The 24380-nt window shown below is 46.4% G+C and overlaps 1 protein-coding gene across 2 annotated transcripts in view; it reads right to left on the bottom strand.

The window, feature by feature from the left end:
* Positions 1–3786: 3786 nt before the first annotated feature.
* The window catches only part of NUDCD3 (NudC domain containing 3), a 114675-nt gene continuing 94081 nt past the window's right edge, over positions 3787–24380 (bottom strand). The window contains exon 7 of one of the 2 annotated variants that reach the window (XM_029604225.1): positions 3787–4415. In XM_029604225.1, the coding sequence (XP_029460085.1) occupies positions 4305–4415 (111 nt within the window). In that variant the 3' untranslated portion in view covers positions 3787–4304. The remainder of the gene's footprint in view (positions 4416–24380) is intronic. The other variant, XM_029604224.1, reaches the window with a different exon arrangement.

Below are 24380 nucleotides of genomic sequence, written 5' to 3'. Positions count from 1 at the left end.
CTCCTTTCACCGCGTGGCAACTGCTGCGCGGAAAAAAGAAGACTGAAGGGAGACCCCTGCTGGCTGCAGGGTCAGTGCCTTGCTGGGCATGCCCAGTAGGGGCCAGTCAAAGTTCTATTAAACTTTGACAGAAGTTTTCCGTGGTGGGCTCCATCCTCGATGTCACCCATTTGTGAGGACAACCATCCTGCTTGTCCTGTGAGAAAAATCACAACCTGCAGTCTCCGTGGAAAAAATGCGATTTTAGGTTCTGCATGGGATGCAGGTCATAGAAACATAGAAATGACGGCAGAAGACGACCAAATGGCCCATCTAATCTGCCCAGCAAGCTTCACACATATTTTCTCTCATACTTATCTGTTTCTCTTAGCTCTTGGTTCTATTTCCCTTCCACCCCCACCTTTAATGTAGAGAGCAGTGATGGAGCTGCATCCAAGTGAAATATCTAGCTTGATTTGTTAGGGGTAGTAGCCGCCGCAATAAGCAAGCTGCACCCATGCTTATTTGTTTTACCCAGACTATGTTATTAGCCCTTATTGGTTGTTTTTCTTCTCCCCTGCCGTTGAAGCAGGGAGCTATGCTGGATATGCGTGACGTATAAGTCTTCTCCCATGCCGTTGAAGCAGAGAGCCATGCTGGATGTGCATCGAAAGTGAAGTATCAGGCACATTTGGTTTGGGGTAGTAACCGCCGTAACAAGCCAGCTACTCCCCGCTTTGTGAGTGCGAACCCTCTTTTCTTCTCCCCTGCCGTTGAAGCAGAGAGCTCTGCTGGATGTGTGAAGTATCAGTTTTTCTTCTCCCTGCCGTTGAATCAGAGAACTTTGCTGTATATGCATTGAAAGTGAAGTATCAGGCTTATTTGATTTGGGGTAGTAACCGCCGTAACAAGCCAGCTACTCCCCTCTTTGTGAGTGTGAATCCTTTTTTCCACATTTCCTCTTGCTGTTGAAGCTTAGAGCGATGTTGGAGTCACCGTAAGCCTGTGTATGTTTATTTAATAAGGGTATTGACTCCAGGCAGTAGCCATCATTCTGGCGAGTCACCCACTCTTCATTGGCAGCCTCTTGACTTTATGGATCCACAGTGTTTATCCCACGCCCCTTTGAAGTCCTTCACAGTTCTGGTCTTCACCACATCCTCCGGAAGGGCATTCCAGGCATCCACCACCCTCTCCGTGAAGAAATACTTCCTGACATTGGTTCTGAATCTTCCTCCCTGGAGCTTCAAATCGTGACCCCTGGTTCTGCTGATTTTTTTCCTTCGGAAAAGGTTTGTCGTTGTCTTTTGATCATTAACACCTTTCAAGTATCTGAAAGTCTGTATCATATCACCTCTGCTCCTCCTTTCCTCCAGGGTGTACATATTTACATTCTTCAATCTCTCCTCGTACGTCATCCGATGAAGATCCTCCACCTTCCTGGTCGCCCTTCTCTGTACCGCCTCCATCTTGTCTTTGTCTTTTTGAAGGTACGGTCTCCAGAACTGAACACAGTACTCCAGGTGAGGCCTCACCAAGGACCTGTACAAGGGAATAATCACTTCCCTTTTCTTACTCGATATTCCTCTCTCTATGCAGCCCAGCATTCTTCTGGCTTTAGCTATCGCCTTGTCGCATTGTTTCGCCGACTTCAGATCATTAGACACCATCACCCCAAGGTCCCTCTCCTGCTCCGTGCTCATCAGCCTTTCCCCCCCCATCAAATACAGTTCATTCGGATTTCCACTCCCCATATGCATGACTTTGCACTTCTTGGCATTGAATCTCAGCTGCCATATCTTCGACCACTCTTCCAGTTTCCTTAGATCCAGTCTCATTCTCTCCACTCCTTCCGGCGTGTCCACTCTGTTGCAGATCTTAGTGTCATCCGCAAAAAGACAAACCTTACCTTCTATCCCGTCCGCAATGTCGCTCACAAAGATATTGAACAGGACCGGTCCCAACACCGATCCTTGCGGTACACCACTTAAAACCGCTCTCTCTTCAGAGAAGGTTCCATTTACCATCACACATTGTCTTCTGTCCGTCAACCAATTTGCAATCCAGGTCACCACCTCGGCACTCACTCCCAAGCTTCTCGTTTTATTCACCAGTCTCCTGTGCGGAACCGTATCAAAAGCTTTGCTGAAATCCAAGTATATGATATCGAGTGCTCTTCCTCTATCCAATTCCTTGGTTACCCAGTCAAAAAAGTCAATCAGATTTGTCTGACAGGATCTTCCTCTGGTGAATCCATGCTGCCTCTGGTCCATCAATTCTCCAGACTGTAGATAGTTCACTATTCTCTCTTTCAACAGTGACTCCATTACTTTTCCCACCACTGAAGTGAGGCTAACTGGTCTGTAGTTACCAGCCTCCTCTCTGTTCCCACTCTTGTGAAGAGGGACCACCACCGCTCTTCTCCAATCACTTGGCACCACTCCTGTTTCTAGGGATCTATTGAACAGGTCGCACAGCGGTCCCGCCAGCACATCTCTGAGCTCCCTCAGTATCCTTGGATGAATCCCATCAGGCCCCATGGCTTTGTCCACTTTCAGATTCTTTAGCTCTTCTCTTATACAATTATTGTATAATAACAATTATTGTATAATAACAGACCTGGACATGGACATGGCTGGACATGGGCAGTGGGGTAATAGAAGGACCAGGGGAGCACTCCATGAAATTAGCAAGTAGCTCATTTAAAACAAATCAAAGAAAATTAGTTTTCACTCAGCTCATAGTTAATCTCTGGAATTCATTACCAGAGGATGTATTTACAGCAATTAGTGTAACTGGGTTTTAAAAAGGTTTGGATAAGTTCCTAGAGGATAAATCCATAAACTATTACAGAAATTAATAAGCAATAGTAGCTTGTGATCTATCTAATGTTTGGGTTGGCCACTGTTGGAAACAGGATGCTGGGTTTGATGGACCCTTGGTCTGACCCAGTATGGCATGTTCTTATGTTCAAAAGTTCTAGATTCTAGAAGCTTCGCAGTCAAAGTTCCATGCCAAACTCCACCTCAATATTTCTCAACCCTCTGGCACACCGAGCCGGTTGGGTTTTCAAGATTACCACAGTGAATATTCATGAAACAGATTTGCATACATTGGAAACCCAGTTTATGCAAGATCTCTCATGCAAATTCATTATGGAGATCCTGAAAATTTGATTGATTAGGCGTGCCTCCAGGCGAGGGTTGGGAAACACTGAGGTGTGAAGACTGCCATCTTGCTTATCCTAGCAGCATGTTAGCAAACCATAAATCCTTTTTAAACATTTCTCTTGCGGTGTACTGTCGGTGTGCCTTTATGCCTTCTTTTCTTTATTCCTTCCCTAGAAGTAAAGCACAATACCTTTATATATTTATTTGCTTAAATAGCTGAGAAGACAACAGTACTGGGATGCATCACAAAATCAAGTATCAAAATCCTTCAACACTCAGCCAGTGCAATTAGCACAACCTGAATGCAATGTAAAGGAAGGTCTGCAGCACTGTTAGCCAGATAAGCAACGTAAGGACTTTCCACTGTATAGTGTATTTACTCAGGGCAGCTGCCTCAGTAAAAGCGAAGGTTTTCTCTCCAGAGGGAGATTTCTCTGGCATCAAAACATAAAGCCATTTATCTGTGTAGAGGCAGTAGCACAGGAACTGTCTGGGCATCTCTGGAAAAGCTCCTGGATCAGCACCACTGGGCTGTCTGGCTCTGGGAGAGTTCAGGGACCAGCAGGTACCAAGCTTTGGATCAGGAACCACAAACAGAATGTGGCTGGAACAGCAGAGAAATGATACAGAAACCGGGTATCAGCAAGAAGAGGTTTATTGGTAAGAACACTTCAATTCCCCAAAAGAGTCGCTGACTAAAGCATGCCAGCAGCAAACGAATGAAACAAAATGAGAAGGCAAAACAGAAGAAACAGCAGAGGCTGGTTGCCTTGGCAACATCCCTTATTTCTGCCTCGCTCAAGGCGTTGCCCTCATATTTACATATCAAAGCCCCTGACCTGGGAAGAGAAGAGGAAGTCAACCCTGGCTCTCCCCCTGCTAGACATATACACACACACACAAAAACATGCAACTGCCAGAACATCGCCGAGCCCACTACATCCCCTGCTCATACCGCGCCCCCACGTGCTGAAACCTGCGTCTTTCTGCTAGCCAACTGCAAGGATTGGTACCGGAAAAGCGGGATTTCTCACAGCCTCCGTTGCAGCACAAGGCGGCTGACGTATTGCTGCTGCCGTATCTTGGTTACTTCTCAAAATAGATGGAACCGTTGTTATGCTCCTTTCCTTGACGGGTACTTCCACTGCTTGCTTTTCAAAACTGCACGGCCCCGGGGGAGATGTTGAACATGGAGGGGTCAAACTTCTGGCCGCGGAACGGAGAGCCTTCAGTGTCCCAGCCTTTCTTCAGCATATCATGGACTTTCTACACATCAAACCAAAAGAAGGCAGTGAGATTACGCTACGGAGCCAGGCTAAGAGCTAGGTCGCAAGTCCAGACACTTTATAAAGTGATAGTTACACTGCAATCTAATTATCACGAGTTGCGGCAGGTCAGGACTGAGGTGCAGCAGTACAGCTGTGTGTGTGTGGGGGATCAGTACTGGAACAGTACAGTAATCTGAGTATTTATGAACAAGATATTTACACATTTACAATGAGGGCAAATTCATAATATCCACATAGAGGCAAAGTCTGTGGGCACTTTATGTCCAAGGGCTTTGCACCAGTTTTCAAAGAGAAAGCATGTGCAGCCTCTCTCTCTGAAAACTGCCCTGGGCAAGAAGCACTTGCAGAGATCTGCACCTCCGTTTTCCGACCAAAAAACACTCAATTTTTAAAATCCAGAACTGCCTGCCTTCTTCCCACCCCTGCCCTGAAAACACTTCCATTCTAATGTAGGGTAAAGAAAAAGAGTCTGCACATAGTGGAGCTATGCGTGCACTTTTACCCGCATATAGGGTGAGCAATTTTCAAAAGCCCTTTTTACCTATGCAAATGGCTTTGAAAACTGCCCTCTATATATTCATAGGCCACACGAAAATGGCTGCATCAACTAACCCTTATATTCTTTACACTCAGTATTATAGGCTTCCTCTGAATGGGCTGTGAGGGAGAGGCAGCATAGTATTGGTCCTTTTCCGCATTTCCTGGTTTCCTAGTTCCTGCTTGTTATGGAAAACATCACCTCATTAATCGGAGTATGAATTTTTCTCAGTACTAATGCCCACCTGGCTAACCCCATTTTATGACTGTAGCATTTAGCCACAGGGCCCACCAAAGGTTATTGAATTGTAGCCAAATTCCATATATATCTCCTGATAACCAGTATATAATGTCATGCCTAGCCGTTTGCTGACCTCCTTCCATGCTGCACTGCTGAAAACGGCGACTCGTGCTTAGATACTATAGTGGGCTCTGGCAAGGCAGCCGGAGAACTTGTCACACATATTCAGAAGAAGTCTCCTGCTGAATATTCTTGCCTAAAGGTTATTCAGCTAACTTTAGTCAGTTAACTTAAATATAATTGGATATATTTTGAACATGGCTGGGGAGGTTAAAAAGTATCCGGATAAGTTTACCCAGATAAGTTAACACTATCTGTCTATATTCAGAATATAGCTGAGTACAAAAAAAAAAAAAATACAACCCAAAACACACATGCCTTTTTGGCCTTCAGGCCCAATTCTCCCCCAATACTTAAAGAAACTGCAGACTAGTGCCCAATACCCTTCCCAACTCACCTAGCAGGAAAAAAAAAAAAAAAGATTCAGGTCATAGCAACCCAAGGCTCCTCCTGCCATACAATTACTTAAACATTCACAGAATTCCCCATCTACCCCACTCACCAAACCCCAGCCAGGATAGTGATTCTATCTTACCTGCCCGTGGCTGCTTCCAGCATTGCTCTGACAGCAATATTTATTTATCTGATTTTTATATTCCACTTTTCAGCACATTCAGGGTACTGTAGTTATCTCCCTGTCCTCAGAGGGTAAAGAGACTTGCCCAAGGTCACAAGGCGTGGCAGTGGGATTTGCACCCTGGCCTCCTCGCTTTAAAGCCTGATGCTCTAACCACTAGGTTAGTCCTCCTCTACTACATTGTAGCATACTGTCAGAGCAATGTTGGAAGCAGCCAGGAGTGAGTACGAGAGTAGTGCGCCCAGCTTGGGGGAAATGGGGTATGGGCAGGTGAGGAAGGTAAAGTTGACATTGCTAGTGGATGGGGAGGGTGGGCAGCAGAGAGATTGATGGATTTTCATGTAATATCATGGAGAGGAAGGAAGCCGGCTGGTCTTGGGTCATTATGACCCACATCTGCCCTTTTTTTTGTTTGTTTTAATTTTGGTAGTTAGTAGGGCTGAGAGGGAGATCAGACACCAGTCCACAGTACCTTGAAGTACTTTGGGCTGGGAGGGAGGGAGGAGGAATTATAGGCCATATTGTGAATATAGCTGGTTAGGAACTAAGTTATCGAGGTACACACACCCAGATACATTTCAGACTACTCTGAGGTAGTCCTAGTGTTAGCAGCTAATTTAGCCAGATAACCATGATTATTGGCTAAGTTAACAGATAAAAGTGCTGCACTCCAGAACCCCTGCACCATCTCTTTTTTTTTTTTTATCGAAGACTTAGTCAGTGGGGTGAGGGCTCCTATTTAAACCCCAGGTTTGTCTGCCTATGAGGTAATTTTTGAATAGTGATCTCATAGTTTCTTTCTACTTAGAAACGGGAAGGTGTGGGCTGTTACATACATGAACCCTCAACCTTATGTTTGCATGGGCAGAGACACTAACATGCCCTAGAATTGATAGCCACAGGAAGTCCTATGATCTCTCAAGCAAGATTAGGTGGTCACAGAACGACCTACTGAGAGTAAGGTTATGCAGTTCTCTCCTACTAAGTGATGTTACTTCACCTACCAAGACATGTCAGAATGTTAGATGTCTTATTACAATCTGCATATGGGAAGGGCAACAGCCTTGTAACCTACCTCATGGACACTATCCTGTACCCATCTGTCCAAGCTAGAATTAAGGGCATGATCCATCTAGATAAAGTATACAGTAACATAGAAAATGACAGCAGTCTACCCAGCAAGGCATTCAGAGTTGTAACTGCCGCTCTATGGTTACCCCCCTACAGAAAAGTTACCACACATTACCCCAGTGTTTCATATCCAGCCTTTTACCATTAGGGATCCTCTGAGTTTATTGCATGGCCTTTTAAATTTCATCTCCATTCTTGTCTTCAATTCCAGGCATCTGCCACCCTTTCTGTGAAAAAGTATTTCATGACTTTTTTCCTGAATCTACACCCCTGAAATTTCATTATCATGAGCCCTAGTTCTACAGCTTCCTTTACAGTGGAAAAGGTTTGTCTCTTGTGCAATTTTAATACCCTTCAGGTACAAGTCTGTATCATATCTCCTTGGTCTCTTCTCTCTTCTAGGATATACTATATATTTTCATCCTCAGAACCCACATCATTTTGATTGGCTTTCTCTGGATGGCTTCTATCCTCTTCCTATCTTTTTTGAGATATGGTCTCCATAATTGAACACAATACTCAGGTGAGGCCTCACCAGTGACCTGTACAGGGGCATTACCACCTCCTTTCTCCTGCTTGATATGCCTCTTTCTATGCAGCCTAGCATACCCCTGGACCTAGTCACTGCCTTGTCAAATGCTTTTGCTACCTTCAGATCATCAAACACTATCATCCCAAGGTCTCTCTCCAAAATGGTGTGGGGTCAGCACTGGAAGACTTATGAGGAGAGGCTGAAAGATCTGAATTCTGTACAGCCTGGACGAGAGGAGGGTGCAGGGGGGATATGATACAGACCTTCAGACACCTGAAAGGTTTTAGTGATACATGAACTTCAAACCTTTTCCAGTGGAAAGGAAACAGTACAACTAGAGGGCCACGAAGTGAGACTCAAAGGGAGAGACTCAGAACCAAAATCAGAAAATATTTCTTCATGGAGAGGGTGGTGGATCCCTGGAATGCCCTTCCCAAAAAGGTAGTGATGAAAACAGTAAACTAATCCCAAAGGGCATGGGATAAGCACTGCGGATCCCTAAAGGGTAGAGTTGGAAATGAAGGAAAGGATGCATGGGGGTAACCTGCATGGAGTGGCAGTTACTACCCTTAATAGAAGGCACAGGGATTACTACCCTTAACCAATAAGCCTTGATGCTTTTGGTGCAACTGCAACATTGCTCTTGCTTCAATGGTGAGGAAGGGGAATTGGATTCAGCCAACAGCCAACGCTGGGCTCCAACTTTTGTGGTCCGGGGCACTGATATGCAGACAATAGGGAAAAAGCGCAGGACTGCTTCTATGGTCAAATCCAAAAGCAAAGCACGTTCAAGCAGCAGCATTGTCTGAATTATCAAGAAGGCTGCTCACCCTGTAAAAATGTTGCTAGCAGTAATTTTGTTATGGGTTTGAGAGTTGCTTAGTTTTGATTGCTAATATTACTATTCTTAACATAAGGCTTAGGGGTATCCTGCACGGAGCGGCAATTATTACCCTTAACAGAAACATGGGGGTAACCTGCACAGAGTGGCAAATAAGACTCGAGTCCAACATAAAAGCCTTTAGAAAAGCAATGAAAACATGGCTTTTTAATCAGGCATACAATACTAATCCAAACTAAGAGATTAGCTCGAGTATCGTTATGCAGATGCTATGCACAGAAGATCTATTTTTGGTTAAGTGCTTTTATTGTTAATGTCATAATAATTTTATAATGTTAGTCAAACTATTGCTTATTTGATTGTTATACGTATGTATTAATGTATATGTTTTAATATACCCTCATGAATTTTAATGGTATGTGTGTAAACCGATGTGATGGCTGATTAAACTAAACACCGGTATATAAAAAAACACCATAAGAAACATGGCAGACTGGAAGGACCATTTGGTCTTTTTCTGCCATCATTACTATATTATTATGTTATGTGCTGTCCCCTGTTTGGGTGGGGAGTCCCTAAATCTGTATCACCTAAAAGCAAATAGAGCTTGGAATGGGACTTTCAGATTTTGGAGGGGCCTCTTTGCTCTTTGTTTCCTCCCCCTATACCTGAGATTTTTCTTTCATTGCTTTTGCTGGCCCTGTTCTTCCTTTTTTTTCTGGTGCTTTTAAAGGGAAGGGATTCAGACTCTGTTAGACAGTGATAAGGAAACTAAGTATCAACCCAGGAGATATGTGACTTTAATACCTCAAGAGCCTTCTTTATCACACTTTCAGACTCCACCACATCCTGGGAGTCTTCTCTTCCACAAGGATCAGTACACGGTGGGGTTTCAGCTACCAATTCCCCCTCCAAGTCTTCAGCTAGTCCTAGAGTGTCCACATCAGGCCTGCAAGGTTTGCTGTCTGTTTTGGCTGGCTTAAAGCAGCTTCTTGCTCAGATGGAGCTAGATGCCACTGAATGTCAATCTGGCATAACAGCTGACATCCAGTGAGTTCCCGTTCTGGCTAGAGTCCCAGCTGACTTGCTTGCCCCTTACCAGGGATTTGCTCATGCAGGTTTATCCAGTGTGAGAGGGAAGTTAGGATGTGCATTAGGACAATGCAAATTCATGTGGCCTTCTCTCCCCACCCATGTTACACTTCACTTGCTCAGTGCACTCAGCACTGGTGTGGCTAATCTGTTCCCATCACTCACACGCTTTAGATATTTGCAAAAGGAGCTAGAATGCTCTGTGGAGCCGTACTCAAAATAATTCATCTGTACAGAGCAGAAACAAGTGTCACTTTGACCAATAAAACTATTAGGTGGTAGGAGGCCCTCTAACGGTGGGAAGTGCACCAGTACTTTGCAGTCCATGGTCCAGAACCCTTCTGAGTCCAGTACAGGTCATGGCTCTTTCAGCATGGTGCAGTAGCATTGCAGCCAGGTGCTCACCTCGCAGGCCTTACTATCATCAGTTTTGAACTACATAGTCACTGCTCACTGCAGCTATACTTGCACAGAGTGACAGAAGTCCTTTCACTATGGGGTGCCCTTCACTTTTTCATACTGGTTCCAAAAGACAATTAGGTGATTCCCAACTCAAAATGAAATATCATACTGAGTGCTTCCTGAGCTCTGAATTAAAGCATTTACTAGCTGGAGGAAAACTAAACTATTGTTTACTAACTTTTTTGTTTTAAATTACTTTTATAATGTTTAAATGTATGTTTTATAAAGGGTGATATTGTGTATGTACTCTCTTTACCTGCTAAATTCTGTGGATTAGCGGGCTATACATTTGTCAAATAAAGACATTTTCCCAACACATCCTCTGTCAGGAAGGCCAGCAATGGCTCCCATATAGTAGAATTTCATCCTATGTCTCCCTCCTCGTCACTCTGTTCTAGGCCGATTCTGTTGCAGAAACAGTTCAGAGAAAGGTTTACTTGCAGTTTTGTGTCCTTCCAATTCCTCAGGGCCAGATTTAGGCACAGGTAACATAAGCGAGTGCCTAAAGGTGCCCGACTACTGTGACTCTGATTTTTGGAGGAAGAACTCCCTGACCCCAGTTCTCGGCCTAGGGGTGCCATAATCTTGACTCCTGGCCTGCATGTCCTTCAAGATATTTTCTCCAGTTATAAGCATCATTTTGGCTCCTTGATTTGCTCATTTCATTTCGCTCAGGGTATTTTCTCCATTTCCCAGCCAGCTCTTCCAAGCTCAATGCATTCAGCCCTGTGTGCACTCAGCTTCCACTCCAGGCTCCTAACAACCCCCAGAAAAGGAGGTGCTGCAGGGCAGGAATGAGTTGTGTGGGGTCTCAATGTTGGAATAACTAGGGATGTGACAGCATAGGATTGAGGTGCACTGGCAGAACAGTGTGAGGGGGGTCTCAGTATTGGGCAGGACTGAGCTGTGCTTGCTCAACAGCAGGTGATTTTGAGCCAATAAAGGTTACTAGATCTAATAATAATATGAAACAAAATCATGATCTCACCTCCACTCCTCAGTTCTCCTAAAAAAAACAAACCACAAAACACAAGGCAGAAAGATCAGAAAAAATAAGAGGAAAGCAAATTCATTCTTTCCCCTCCTCTCCTGTCTTATTTTTGCGCATACTTGGTACTAGGTTGCTGTATTGGGAAAAATGCTTGGCAATTAGCATTGCACAAACAATCCAGCCTCCGCTCTGTCTAATCAGCAGCGAACGAACTGGAGAAGCTGCCAAGGTGGTTAGACACTTGCCAAGCCTACCCTCGCTTGTCTCTGGGAGGAAGAGGGAGGACCACTGGCAACATGTGCCTGCCTCAAGTACTTGCGCACTCAACTCCAGCTGCAGGTGAAGAGACAGAAGTATGACAGGTATATTATAAACAGATCTAGCTCCTTGAGGGTTCCTCTTATTTATCATACAGAACGTAAGGCCTCACAGCAGGGCTGATAACATTTCCATGTCAGCGTAACAATTCCACAATATAAGAAGCATTTTTGAGTTGGCCCTGTGGCACTGCTGTGCATTGCTACACGGAAGGTCCCTGGTTTGATCGCCGACTCAGATTCTCCTCTCGCTGGGTTGATTGGAGCTGGAGAAACTGTGGAGGCAGTGTTCACAGCCCCTGGGGGGCTGGGATGGGGAGGAAATCATGGTGATGTTTAAAGGCAATACCTAGTGGCTGGATGTAGAGCTCATGATGGAGGGCTCTGAAAGGGACAGGTCCAGGGTCATCATTGCAAGGACCACACTAGGAACAGCAGGAAGGCCGTTTAAAAAACAAAAAGGGGAAGTCCTCAGGTAGTTAAGAATAAAGGCTCATGGCACCAGGAGAAAGAGGAGCTATTGAGCACCCCCCCTCCCCACCACCGAAAAAAAAAAGAGGGGAGCATTTTCCTGCTGCTACTGAAGTCTAGGAAAGGGCAGGATGAAGGCTGCCAGAGTCCAACAAGGCTCATTTAATGCATTGGTTGGACTCTGCACTATTTCTCCTATCACTATAAATCTAAAGCCACTGGTCAACTGAATGCCTCCATCAGGGGCGGTTCTACAAATGAGGCAGGGTGAGGCAGCCACTTCAGGCGGCAAGATTTTGAGGCAGAAAAGTTGCCCCTTGAAACCTTCCTGCCACAGCTGCCTCAACCCTTCGTTAAGGCAAACAACTCTGTAGGCAGGAAAACCTGCAGTGCTGGCGGTGTGGCGACAAAGAGAAGAGAGACCGTGGACTGCCAGCAGCCAAAATAAAAGAGAAGAGAGACCGCGGGGCCGCCTCCGGAGGCCAGGCTGGTGGCGGCTAAAGAAAGGGAAAGGAGACCATGGCCCGCTGCCAGATCCCAGACCAGTGGCAGCGAGGAAAAAAAAAAAAAAAAAAAAGGAGGCAGCGGGTTGCTGGCAGCCAAGAAATTAAAAGAAGAGCACGAGCGCTGCCAAAGGAAAAAAAAAGAAAAAGAAAGGCTGCTGCTGGCGCCAGTGGCAGCAGATGAAGAAAGAGGCCGCGTGCCACCACCAGAGCCCAGGCTGGCGGAGAAAGGAAAAAGAAGCCGCGGGCTGCCACCGGAGTCCAAGATGGTGGCAGCCAAAGTAAAAGAAAGGAAGCTCCAGCACAGGCTACAGGTGGCGAAGAAATTAAAAAAAAAAAAAAAAAAAAAGAGGCTGTGGTTGAACAAAAAAAAAAAAAAAAAAGGCACGATTTGTGTGTGTGGAGCAGCTAGCTTGGGGGCGGGGACGCAACTTGTGAGTGTGTATGAAAGGGAGTGTGTGTGCATATGAGAGGGTGTGTAGGAGTGGGTCTCTGTATGAGTGGGTAAGTGTGTGTATATATATATATATATATATATATATGAGAGGGTGAGGGTGAGTGTGTGTGTCTTTATGAGAGGGTGTGTAGGAGTGGGTCTCTGTATAAGTGGGTAAGTGTGCTTATATATATATGAGAGGGTGAGTGTGTGTGTGTGTGTGTCTTTATGAGAGGGTGTGTAGGAGTGGGTCTCTGTATGAGTGGGTAAGTGTGTATATATATATATATATATATATATATATATATATATATATATATATATATATATATGAGAGGGTGAGTGTGTGTGTGTGTGTAGGAGTGGGTCTCTGTATGAGTGGGTAAGTGTGTTTATATATATGAGAGGGTGGTGGGGGTGATGTTGTATATATGAGAGAGAGAGAATGTTTATATGGAAGAGGGAGAGAAGTGAATGAGAGTATATATGTGTGTATGCATGTATGGGTGTGTGTTAAAAAGGGAGAGGGTGGGGGGGCGCCATCTCATCCCTCACCTCGGGCAGCATATTGCCTTGAGCCGCCCCTGGCCTCCATTATCCAAAGTACGAAAGGTATACAGAAACATACTAGAAGTTCTGCCATGTATGAGAGCTCCTAAGGAAAGCCAGACAGGTAGGACTAAGGAAAGTTTACACATGATGGTTCCAGAGAACAGGACAGAAGCTGAACAAAGCAATTAAAAATGAAAATGTGTTTCAATATGGGAGGAGAATGTGTGTAGTGGGGATCTCAATACTGGAATAGGGGATGGTACAGGGCAGGAATGAGGTGACCTGGCAGAGCCGCATGTGGGGATTTTAGTACTGGAATAGGGGGCACTGCAGGGCAGGAATAGGCGCATTTGGCAGTGTGTGTGTGGGTGGGCATCTCCATACTGGAATAGGGGGCGCTGCAGGGCAGGAACAGGCGCATTGGCAGTGTGTGTGTGGGTGGGCATCTCCGTACTGGAATAGGGGGTGCTGCAGATCAGGAATGAGGTGTATTATCAGAGCTGTGTGTGTGGGTGGGGCGGCTGAGTACTAGAATAGCAAGGAGTGCTGCAGGGCAGGGGGTGAGGTACATTGGCAGAGCTGTGTGTAGAAGAGGTAACTAAATTAGCACCTTTCCACACTAGGCCTGGCCCTTGCAACTGCCTTTCTTTTCCAGTTCCTTTCTAGCATGTTTTTAATTTCCTATTCTAAGAATCTCCAAATGTATTTAAGAAAAAGAAAAAGGTTGGATAACCAATGATGAGCCACAGAGGTCTGAAAGCTGCAGTCACTGCAGGGGGAGTTGGAGACATTCCGTGTAGCACAGCATTTCTGTTCTAAAATCAAATTAAAGATGATGGCGCACACTGGCTGTTTGCCTTGGGCTTTGCAGCTTGCGGAAGAGAAGAACGGTTGTCACATGGAATGGATGCCTTTGTCTTTCCTAAGTTTCTTTTCCTTTTTTTTTTTTTTTTTTTTTTTTTTTTTAAATACTCTATTTTTTTTAATAACAAAAAAAAAAAAAAAAAATACTAACAGCTTCTTCCTGGGCTGCTAGTACAGGCATTGCTGGCCTACCAGAGGCCTGAATGCCATGAGCCTTAATGTTCCAGGGTTTCCTCCCCTACTGCCCCCATCCCCTCCCAGTTCTCACCAGTGCAGGGCTGGACCTTCTCAGAGAAACAGACTTTGGCTCCCTTAGGACCTTGGTATAAGTGCACTGTATTTCTGATGGCTGGGATTCCCTCCAGGGCCTGTCAACCTGCGTCCACCCTGTTCCTAGCCCCAGCCAGATTAAACAACAAGAGCAGGGTCTACCATTCAGGAACAAAAAGTGGATCTCTTGCATGGTAGTGCACAACACTGCCACTGGGCCAACAGAGGCCTTCCCTGATTTTCTATTTACTTTTTAAATGTTGGGTACACTGCAGTTCACTAAAGCGTAAGCCAAATATGACTGCTCTATATCCTCTTCCGTAACCCACGGCTCTGTCGGTGTATCTCAGTCCTGAACAGCACGTAGCATTTATATTTTTAGTCTTGACTTGCAGCACCTTCTACTGTCCCGAGATCCACACACACAGCTCCGTCAATACACCTCTCTCTCTTACCCTGCAGCACCCCCTGCTATTACAGTATTGAGACTTCACCACAGCTCTGCCAAGGCATCTTATTCCTCCCCTGCAGCACCTGATACTGCAGTACTGAAGATGCCACCCCAAGTGCCAATGCAAATGATAGCAGGCACAGAGCAGAGGAAAGGCTGCTCTGTGATCTGCATGTACTTGGTTTATTGGTTGAAATGACATTTTTAAATGCTTAGTGATTGAATATGAGATGCAGCCCAAGTCTGTCAGAAGGTGCTGCTGCTGAAGGATAGCTGGGACTCACTCCTGCAGCAGGCTGTGAACATGTCCTTCAATAAATCTTCAGCCCCAAACTGAGAAGCAGAGGGTGGGTGTGGGAATCAAACCTACATCCCCAATCCTTTCAATCTGCCTCTTATCAGCAAACCAACAATCACAGCCTCAGATACTTTCCTCGTTTCCTCTCATATCTAAAGGGCCGATGCAATATACTGAGCGCAGCCCAGCGCATAGCCTGACTTGTGCTTGGACACGCGTTTTGGATGCGCTAGAATAACTCCGGATGCAATAATGGGATTAGCACATCCAAACCAGCAGATAGCTAACAGTGATCATCACATGTAGATGCCATATAGATGAGGCTATTAGCTTTTATCCCGGATGCAAAAAATCAATGTGTGCTCTGCACGTCTTAACATGGAAAAATAAATGCCAGCCCCGGAGCTGTTGTTAAGCATTGAAGCATCCCAAAGCTCCACCGAAAAGCAAAAAATACTGCTTTTCTGTGGTTCCTCCTACTTAATATCGTCACAATACTAAGTAGGAAGAACCACAGGAAACAGCATGAAAAAAAAAAAAATTTTGATGGCGGACAGGTTATTTATTTTTTATTTATTTGTCGAGTTTTATATACTGTCGTTCGGGAATTGCCATCACAACGGTTTACATATTTTGAAATTAGAAGGGAGGTACAAAGTACAGTAAAGTGGGCATGCAAGGGTACAAGTGGTCAAAGGTAAAGGAGCAGTCTGGGCAAAGTCCAGTATGGCAAGGGATCATCTTGAGGTTACAGTAAAGAGGCAGTTTTCATGCAGAGGGAATAGTTAAGTTCTTAGTTGTTGCTGTTGTGTCGTCATGTTGTTATATTGACTTTGGGGAGCTGGGCATGTTTAGTTCTGGTTGGTAGGTCCGCTGTGGATAGGATGTTGGTTGACCCAGGGCGTCTTTGTAGGCTTTGATGAACAACCATATTTTTAAGTCCTTTTTGAATGTTTTTAGGTTGGGTTGCATTCTTAGGTTAGTCGGGAGAATGTTCCATAATTTGGGACTGGCGAGGGAGAAAGCTTTTTCTTGGGTTGTTGTGAGTTGTGCTGTTCTGGCAGAGGGGATTTTCAAGAGGCCCTTGTTGTTAGATCGAAGATTTCGATGTGTTGTGCGAGGCAAGATGTTTGTAGCTGACCAGTTTATTTTCTCATTGTGTATAAGTTTGTGTGTCAAGGTTTTGAATTCTATACAGTATTTTATTGGTAGCCAGTGTAGGGATATAAGGATGGGTGTTATATGTTCTCGTTTTTTGTGCCTGTTAGGATTCTGGCTGCGGTGTTCTGTAGGATCTGGAATGGTCTGAAGTTGGAGAAAGGTAGACAGAGTAGTAGAGAGTTGCAGTAATCGATGTTTGAGAAAATGAGCAGTTGAAGAACGGTTCTGAAATCTTCTGGGCTTAGGAAAGGTTTTAGACATCTTAGGTTAGCAGTTTGTGATATCCCTCCTTAATTTTGGTTGTGATGTGGTTCTTAAAGGATAGTTCGTTGTCGAAGATTATTCCTAGGTTGCGGGTCTGAGTGACTGGGGAGTTTGGATGCTTTTCCTAACCCGTGACTTTGAGAGGGTTAGGAAAACAGATGCTCATTAACTGAATATCCGTATTCCTACCCCGTGAACAGCCAAATCCTCTTGGGCACCCGATGCCATGGACGTGCTAGGGATGCACAATTTATCCCCAGTGCGTCCTTTTTAGCACTGCAGCTCATTTACCTATTGCATGGGGCACCCAGGAGAGGGGGGGTATGTGTTGAAAAAATACGTGTACCCAGTTTGGATGCACATTTTTTCGCACTTCATATTGCAAAGGCCCTTAAGTGAGGTACAGTAATGGTTGGTAAAGGATATAGCCTCCTACTAAGCTATTTCCAATTATCTCTGGCAAGAGCAACAACTTGGTTCAAGCACATCTCCCCCACGGGGTAGCCGTATTCTAAGCTGGGAATGGAACCCAAGATGCCTGCCTGGCAGGGCAGAACCGTCAAGCGACTCCTTTTATACATTTCCAGAGCTATAATGTTTAAATGTCATGCATGTGGTCAATGAAAATGCTACAGAGTATGATCATTTTGAGAGCTAAAATTTAGGGCCCAGATCTTACTGCACTGATAGGCAAATGTCTTTGTTGAATACCTCTCTATTGGCACAGCATACCCCACCTTCCCCTTTGCTTAAAACCAAATACTCCTTCCCCACTACAGTGCACACACAACCTAACACCCTTTCCACAACAACACACACATAACCTGACAGCTTTTCCCACTACCAATATTCAAAATTTGAAACTCTTTCCCATTACCACACACACAAAACTTGATACCCCTTTCCACCACACTCAAAATATGAAATCCCTTACTAGTCCAACCAATTAAAACTTGACCTTTCCTTGAGAAAAATATTAAATATTCACTTATCCCATTTCTTAAAATATGTGTTCTCGATATTACTGTTAAGGCTCCTATGTCACAGAAATATGAAACAAGAGCAATGTAATCAGCTATCTCAGTGCCAGCAGGAATCTCATCATGTTTGTGAGGGATAAAAATCTGCACTCCACTGCATATGTGACCAGATAGAATTCTTTGGTTTATGCTAAAAGGATTTTGGGGCAGATATTCAATAAAAGCTGAGCTCCTAAGTTAAGTGCCTATTTTCAGCTGAAGTTAGAAGCCTAAGTTTTCAGCTAAAAATTCACATAAATTTAGGTGACAAATTTAAGCACCTAAATTTAGGTCTGCTAGTTATTTGCTTAGATTTAAGCTCTTAAATTAGATGCCTAGCTCTGAAAAGCAAATGTTCTTGCCATAAATGTGTTTTCTGTCGATAACAGGATAAATTAGCCATTATGTGTGAGTTATGTCATCCGGTGGCACCGAACGGTCTTGTTTCTCCAAGCTAGTAGAGCTTTTAGCTCTACTGAGCATGTGCGGGAGTTCCCATGTGGGCATTGGCTCATGAGCCTCCTCAGCCTATATCAAAGCTAAATCTAGCTAAGCAGTCAACTCTCCAGAGAGGTGGGAGGAATTCCATGGCTAATTCATCCTACTATCTATGGAAAACACGATTTACGGTAAGCAAGCTTGCTTTTTCCATTGATAAGCAGGCTGAATTAGCCATTACATGTGGGAGTCCCAAAGCTGAGGGTTGCAATGGAGCATTTACTTATTAAGTAACCTGGACCCCACCATGGAGACTAGCCTACTCTAAGAAAGCAAATGTTGCTTACCTGATGTAACAGGTGTTCTCACAGGACAGCAGGATGTTAGTCCTCACAAATGGGTGACATCGAGGATGAAGCCCACCACGGAAAACTTCTGTCAAAGTTTAAACAGAACTTTGACTGGCCCCTACTGGGCATGCCCAGCAAGGCACTGACCCTGCAGCCAGCAGGGGTCTCCCTTCAGTCTGATTTTCAAAGCTACAGGCAGTGCCTAGAAAGTAAAAATAAAACGAACCCAACACCGCGGGGAGGCGGGCGGGTTTCGTGAGGACTAACATCCTGCTGTCCTGTGAGAACACCTGTTACATCAGGTAAGCAACATTTGCTTTCTCACAGGACAAGCAGGATGGTTGTCCTCACAAATGGGTGAGTACCGAGCTGAGGATGTCCTGACTTGCACCAAATGCACCCAATGACGTGCAACAGGCACAACAACTGGGGTGGAATTTGGTAAAGGGCATCCGCACCCTACCGGGTAGGTGGAAGGGTGTTGGTACATCACGTTGGAAAAAGGTTACGCAAGACAGACTGGCCGAAGATGGAGTCCTGTCTTCCAGCCTTGTCCAAACAATAGTGGGCTGCAAAAGTATGGAGAGAACTCCAGGTTGCAGCTTTGCAGATGTCAGGAAGCGGCACCGATCGAAGGTGTGCCACTGACGTCGCCATGGCCCTCACAGAGTGTGCTTTAACACGGTCTTGAAAAGGAATGCCAGCTTGCTCATAGCAAAAAGAAATGCAGTCCGCCAACCAGGAGGAAAGAGCCTGCTTACCCACAGGTTGTCCTAACTTGTTAGGATGGAAAGAGACGAATAATTGAGTGCTCTTCCTGTGAGAAACTGTACGGTCTAGGTAAAAAGCTAGAGCCCGTTTACAGTCTAGGGTATGCAGGGTCTGCTCTCCAGAGTTGGAGTGGGGCCTGGGAAAAAAGATAGGTAGTACGATAGATTGATTGATATGAAACTCCGAAACTACCTTAGGTAAAAATTTAGGGTGAGTGCGGAGTACCGCCCGGTCCTGCAGGAGCTTAGTGTAAGGCGGATAGGTAACTAGGGCCTGTAATTCACTAACCCTGCGAGCTGAAGTAACAGCCAAAAGGAATAACACTTTCCAAGTGAGATATTTCAAGTCACAGGAGTGCAGAGGTTCGAAAGGAGGTTTCATGAGACGACCAAGAACCAGGTTAAGGTCCCAGGATGGGGCCGGAGGACGCAAGGGTGGCTTTAGATGGAGTAAGCCCTTAAGAAAGCGTGTTACTAGGGGTTGTACTGAAATAGGATTACCCCCAATACCCGTATGGAAGGCGGCTACCGCACTGACATGCATTCTGATAGAAGAGGTTTTAAGACCTGATTCAGAGAGATGCCATAAATAGTCCAAGAATTTGGAGATTGGACAGGAAAGGGGATCAAGGGACTGAGAAGTGCACCATGATGTGTACCTTTTCCATTTGTATGAGTAAGACTTTCTTGTGGAAGGCTTTCGTGAAGCTATCAGGACCCGAGAAACGGAATCTGAAAGGTTAAATGGTTGAAGGACTAACCTTTCAACATCCATGCCGTCAGGGACAAGGCTTGGAGGTTGGGATGGAGGAGGCATCCGTCGTTTTGAGTGAGCAGATGCGGGTCCTTTCCCAGAGGAACGTGCCTGTGGATGGAGAGATCCTGGAGTATTGGAAACCATACTTGGCGTGGCCAGTAAGGTGCTATCAGGATCATGGTTCCTCCGTCCTGGCGTAGCTTCACGAGAGTCTTTGACACAAGAGGGAGTGGAGGGAATGCATAGAGCAGACCGGTTGTCCACTTGAGGGAGAATGCATCTCTCGGCCGAGAGTGCTGGCTCCGAATGAGAGAGCAGTAATCGTCCACTTTGTGGTTCTGAGGGGACGCAAAGAGGTCTATGCGGGGAGAACCCCACGTGTGAAACAGAGAGGTCGCTACCAGAGGATCGAGTGACCACTTGTGTGGTTGGAAGACACGGCTCAGCTGGTCTGCCAATACATTGTCTACTCCCGGCAGGTAAGTGGTCCTGAGGTACATGGAGTGGGAGAGGGCTTCCGCCCAGATCTGCGCAGCTTCCTGACACAGAAGGAAGGAGCCTGTGCCTCCCTGCTTGTTTATGTACCACATGGCCACTTGGTTGTCCGTCTGGATTAAGATTATCTGATGAAATAGATGATCTTTGAAAGTTCGGAGCGCATAGCGGATTGCTCGAAGTTCCAGGAAATTGATCTGGTGTTCGGCTTCCTCTTTGGACCATAACCCTTGGGTTTGAAAGTCGTCCACATGGGCTCCCCAACCGATGTGAGAAGCGTCGGTGGTTAGGATTACTTGCGGATCCGGTGGAAGAAAAGGTAAGCCCTGAAGGAGGTTGACCTGAGTCGTCCACCAGGTTAAGGATAGGCGCAGCGCTTGTGTGACTGTGACTATGGAGGACAGAGGCTGAAAAGCTTGAATCCATTGGTGTCGTAGAGTCCATTGTGTTACTCTCATGGCTAGTCGGGTCATGGGAGTGACTTGAACCGAGGATGCCATGTGTCCTAGGAGAATGAGGAACTGGCGAGCCGTGGCAGTGTTCTGAGACTGGAGCTGGCGAGCCAGGGATATTAGGGTGTGGACCCTCTGAAGAGGAAGGTAAGCCTTTGCCTGTAAGGTGTCCAAGTCTGCCCCAATGAAGGATAAGGTTTGAGATGGGACTAAGCAAGATTTCTCGTAATTGACAAGAAACCCTAAGGAAAGGAGTGTTTGAATTGTCAATTTTAGGGAGGATTGAGCTATCTGTTGGGTGGAGGCCCTGATTAGCCAATCGTCCAGGTAGGGGTAGACGTGGACACCTTCCTTCCTTAGGAATGCTGCTACCACTACGAGACATTTGGTAAAGACTCGTGGGGCAGAAGCCAGACCGAAAGGTAGGACACAGTATTGATAATGGTCGTGGCCTACTAGAAACCGCAGATATTTGCGATGGGATTGTGTGATTGCAATGTGGGTATAAGCGTCCTTGAGGTCGAGAGAGCACAGCCAATCCCCTCTTTGTAGCAGAGGGAGCAGCGCGCCTAGGGTTACCATTTTGAACTTCTCTTTTTGAAGGTATTTGTTGAGGGCTCGAAGGTCCAAAATGGGACGTAGTCCCCCTGATTTCTTTGGTATTAGGAAGTATCTGGAATAGAATCCCTTGCCTCGTTGAGAGGGAGGAACGGGTTCTATAGCATTTGATTGCAGAAGAAGAGATACTTCCTGTTGTAATTGAGCCAAATGGGTGGATAGACTCCACGCTTGAAGAGGCGGGGAGTCTGCCGGAAGAGTTATGAAGTTGAGGTGGTAACCCTGTGCGATAATTGTTAGCACCCACTGATCTGAGGTGATCTGCAACCAAGGTTGTAGAAAATGGTACAGTCGACCTCCTACAGGAATGTCTGGAAGAGGGGTTTGGCATGTGTTCCCTACAGGGGAGTCAAAGGCCAGCCGCAGGCCCAGGAGGAGGGGCTACAGTAGGCCTTTGTTTCCTAGGCTGACGCGGCTGAGGCCTAGTAGAGGATCGAGCTGGACGAGGCCTGGCCGATGGAGGGTAGTAACGGCGTGGCCGAAAGAACGACTTCTTAGAGTCCTTCTTAAGTGGTTGTTTGGAGGAAACCTCAGACGGAACAGAAGAAAGCTGTTTCAACGTCTCGTGGTGATCTTTCAATTCAGCTATTTGCTGAATTTGTTCTCCAAACAAATTGTCCCCTAAGCAGGGTAAATCCGCTAAACGATCCTGGACCTCTGGGCGAAGGTTGGATGACTTTAACCAAGCCCAACGTACTGGCCGAGATGGCAGTAGCTGAAACCTTTGTGGAGGCATCGAAGATGTCATAAGCAGTTCTGATCTCGTGCTTCCCCGCTTCAAACCCTTTGTTAAGAAGGGCCTGAAGCTGTGGCTGGTATTGGTCAGGTAATGTGTCAGCAAAATCTTGCATCTGTTTAAGGATGGCTCTGTTATATTGCGTCATGTAGAGTTGGTATGAGGCTATGCGAGAAATCAGCATAGCTCCATGGTACACTTTCCGTCCCACACTGTCCAGGAATTTATTGTCCTTGACAGGCGGAGTGAAGGAGTGTGGCTTTAGACGCTTGGCCTTTCTTTGTGCGGACTCAACCACAACAGAGCGATGATCCAGTTGAGGCTTTTGAAAGCCTGGTGCTGACTGGACGAGATATGTGGAGTCAGCCTTCTTGTTAACTGGTGATACAGATGAAGGAGATTCCCAGTTTTTCTTTAAGAGATCGAGAAACACCTGGTGAATGGGGATGGAAGCGATGATTTTTGGGGCGTCCAAAAATTGAAGCAGTTCCATCATCTGGTGTCTGTCATTGGTCTCAGATTGCAGCTGAAAAGGTACAATTTCGGACATCTCCTTTACAAAATTAATAAAGGAGAGATCCTCTGGAGGAGATCTTTTTCTACTCTCTGTAGGAGAAGGCGGTGATGGTAAATCTGTGTCAGAAGATGTATCATCACCCCAGGTATCATAGGGATCACTTGGGGGTTGAAGCCCCGATGGACCCGGTTGAGGATCCGAAGGCATCGAAGGAAACCTTGGAGGAACCGGTGGTACAATCGGTACTGGGAACGGCATCGAGGGTTTCGGTGCTGCCGATGGAGTCGGTGCCGGTCTTGGAACCGATGGAGCCAAAGGATAAATCGGTGGAGATATACGAGAAGGCACCGATGGGACCACCCCGGAAGGGGGAATCAGGAACGGTGTTTCTCCCGCCGATGAAAATCCAGTCGGAGACGATGGCGCTGTCGGTGCTACTGGAATCATCGATGGGAGGGCATGTACAAGTGCCTCCATACGTTGTAGTAGCGGTGCCAGCGCTTCCACCAAAGGTTCGGTGGTCGGTTCCTTCCTCGGTGGCGGAGTCGGTGCCGGGGTCGATGCCGGTGGCGGTGCCGGAGACGGTGCCAATGGAGGTTGGAATCTTTGCATCGCTTTCTCGATGGCCTCCTGGACCAGCCGGTCCAGTTCTGCCCGGAGACCAGGGGTAACAATACCCGGCTCGACGGGAGAGGGAGGCTGAGGCAGAGCCGGAGCCGGAGGGACCACCGTAACCGGTGGGATCACGGCTCCCACACCCCGAGAGGGTGAGGGTTTCCTCGATGCCTGCGAACGAGACGTGGATGGTGCCAAGTCTGAACGAGGCCTCTTAGTCGGTGGCTCGGCTTGTTCAGAGGTCGATGACTGTGGATCCTCGACAGGCCGAGACTTGTGCCGTCGATGGCGATGCTTGTCCTTCCGGTCTCCTCGCCCATCCGGGGAGGGGACAGGAGTCGACGGCCGAGAAGTCATCGATGGTGGACGGTCACCGGAGGGTTGACGATGGTGGTGCAACTTTGACGGTGCCGGTTCCGATGACGTCGATGCAATCGATGGCGTTGGGGTGGGTGCATGGAAGATGAGCCCCATCTTCTCCATCCTGGCTTTGCGACCCTTAGGTGTCATTAGGGCACATTTGGTGCAAGTCAGGACATCATGCTCACTACCCAAACACAAAACACAAACCCTATGGGGGTCTGTGATTGACATAGTCCGGGTACAATCCGGGCATCGACGGAACCCCGTCGCCATGGCTTAAGGCCAAATTTAGTCGCGGGCTCGGTAATTGCCAACAGGCCTCGAGGGCCAAATTCGACGGTAGTCGAAGAAAAAAGGCAAAAAACTTACTGGTTTCCGCGGAGGTGACAAAAATTTGTCGAAGGGAGACCCCTGAGGGGCAAATTTTCTTCGGAAAGAAAAATACCGAATTCCTGTCAGGAACGTGGTAAGAGAGCTCCTTTCACCGCGTGGCAACTGCTGCGCGGAAAAAAGAAGACTGAAGGGAGACCCCTGCTGGCTGCAGGGTCAGTGCCTTGCTGGGCATGCCCAGTAGGGGCCAGTCAAAGTTCTGTTTAAACTTTGACAGAAGTTTTCCGTGGTGGGCTCCATCCTCGATGTCACCCATTTGTGAGGACAACCATCCTGCTTGTCCTGTGAGAACAAATTTTACAGAATTGCTT

This window comes from Rhinatrema bivittatum, chromosome 5 (genome assembly GCF_901001135.1).
Source record: "Rhinatrema bivittatum chromosome 5, aRhiBiv1.1, whole genome shotgun sequence".
NCBI lineage: Eukaryota > Metazoa > Chordata > Amphibia > Gymnophiona > Rhinatrematidae > Rhinatrema > Rhinatrema bivittatum.
This window is presented reverse-complemented; position numbering and strand designations above follow the sequence as displayed.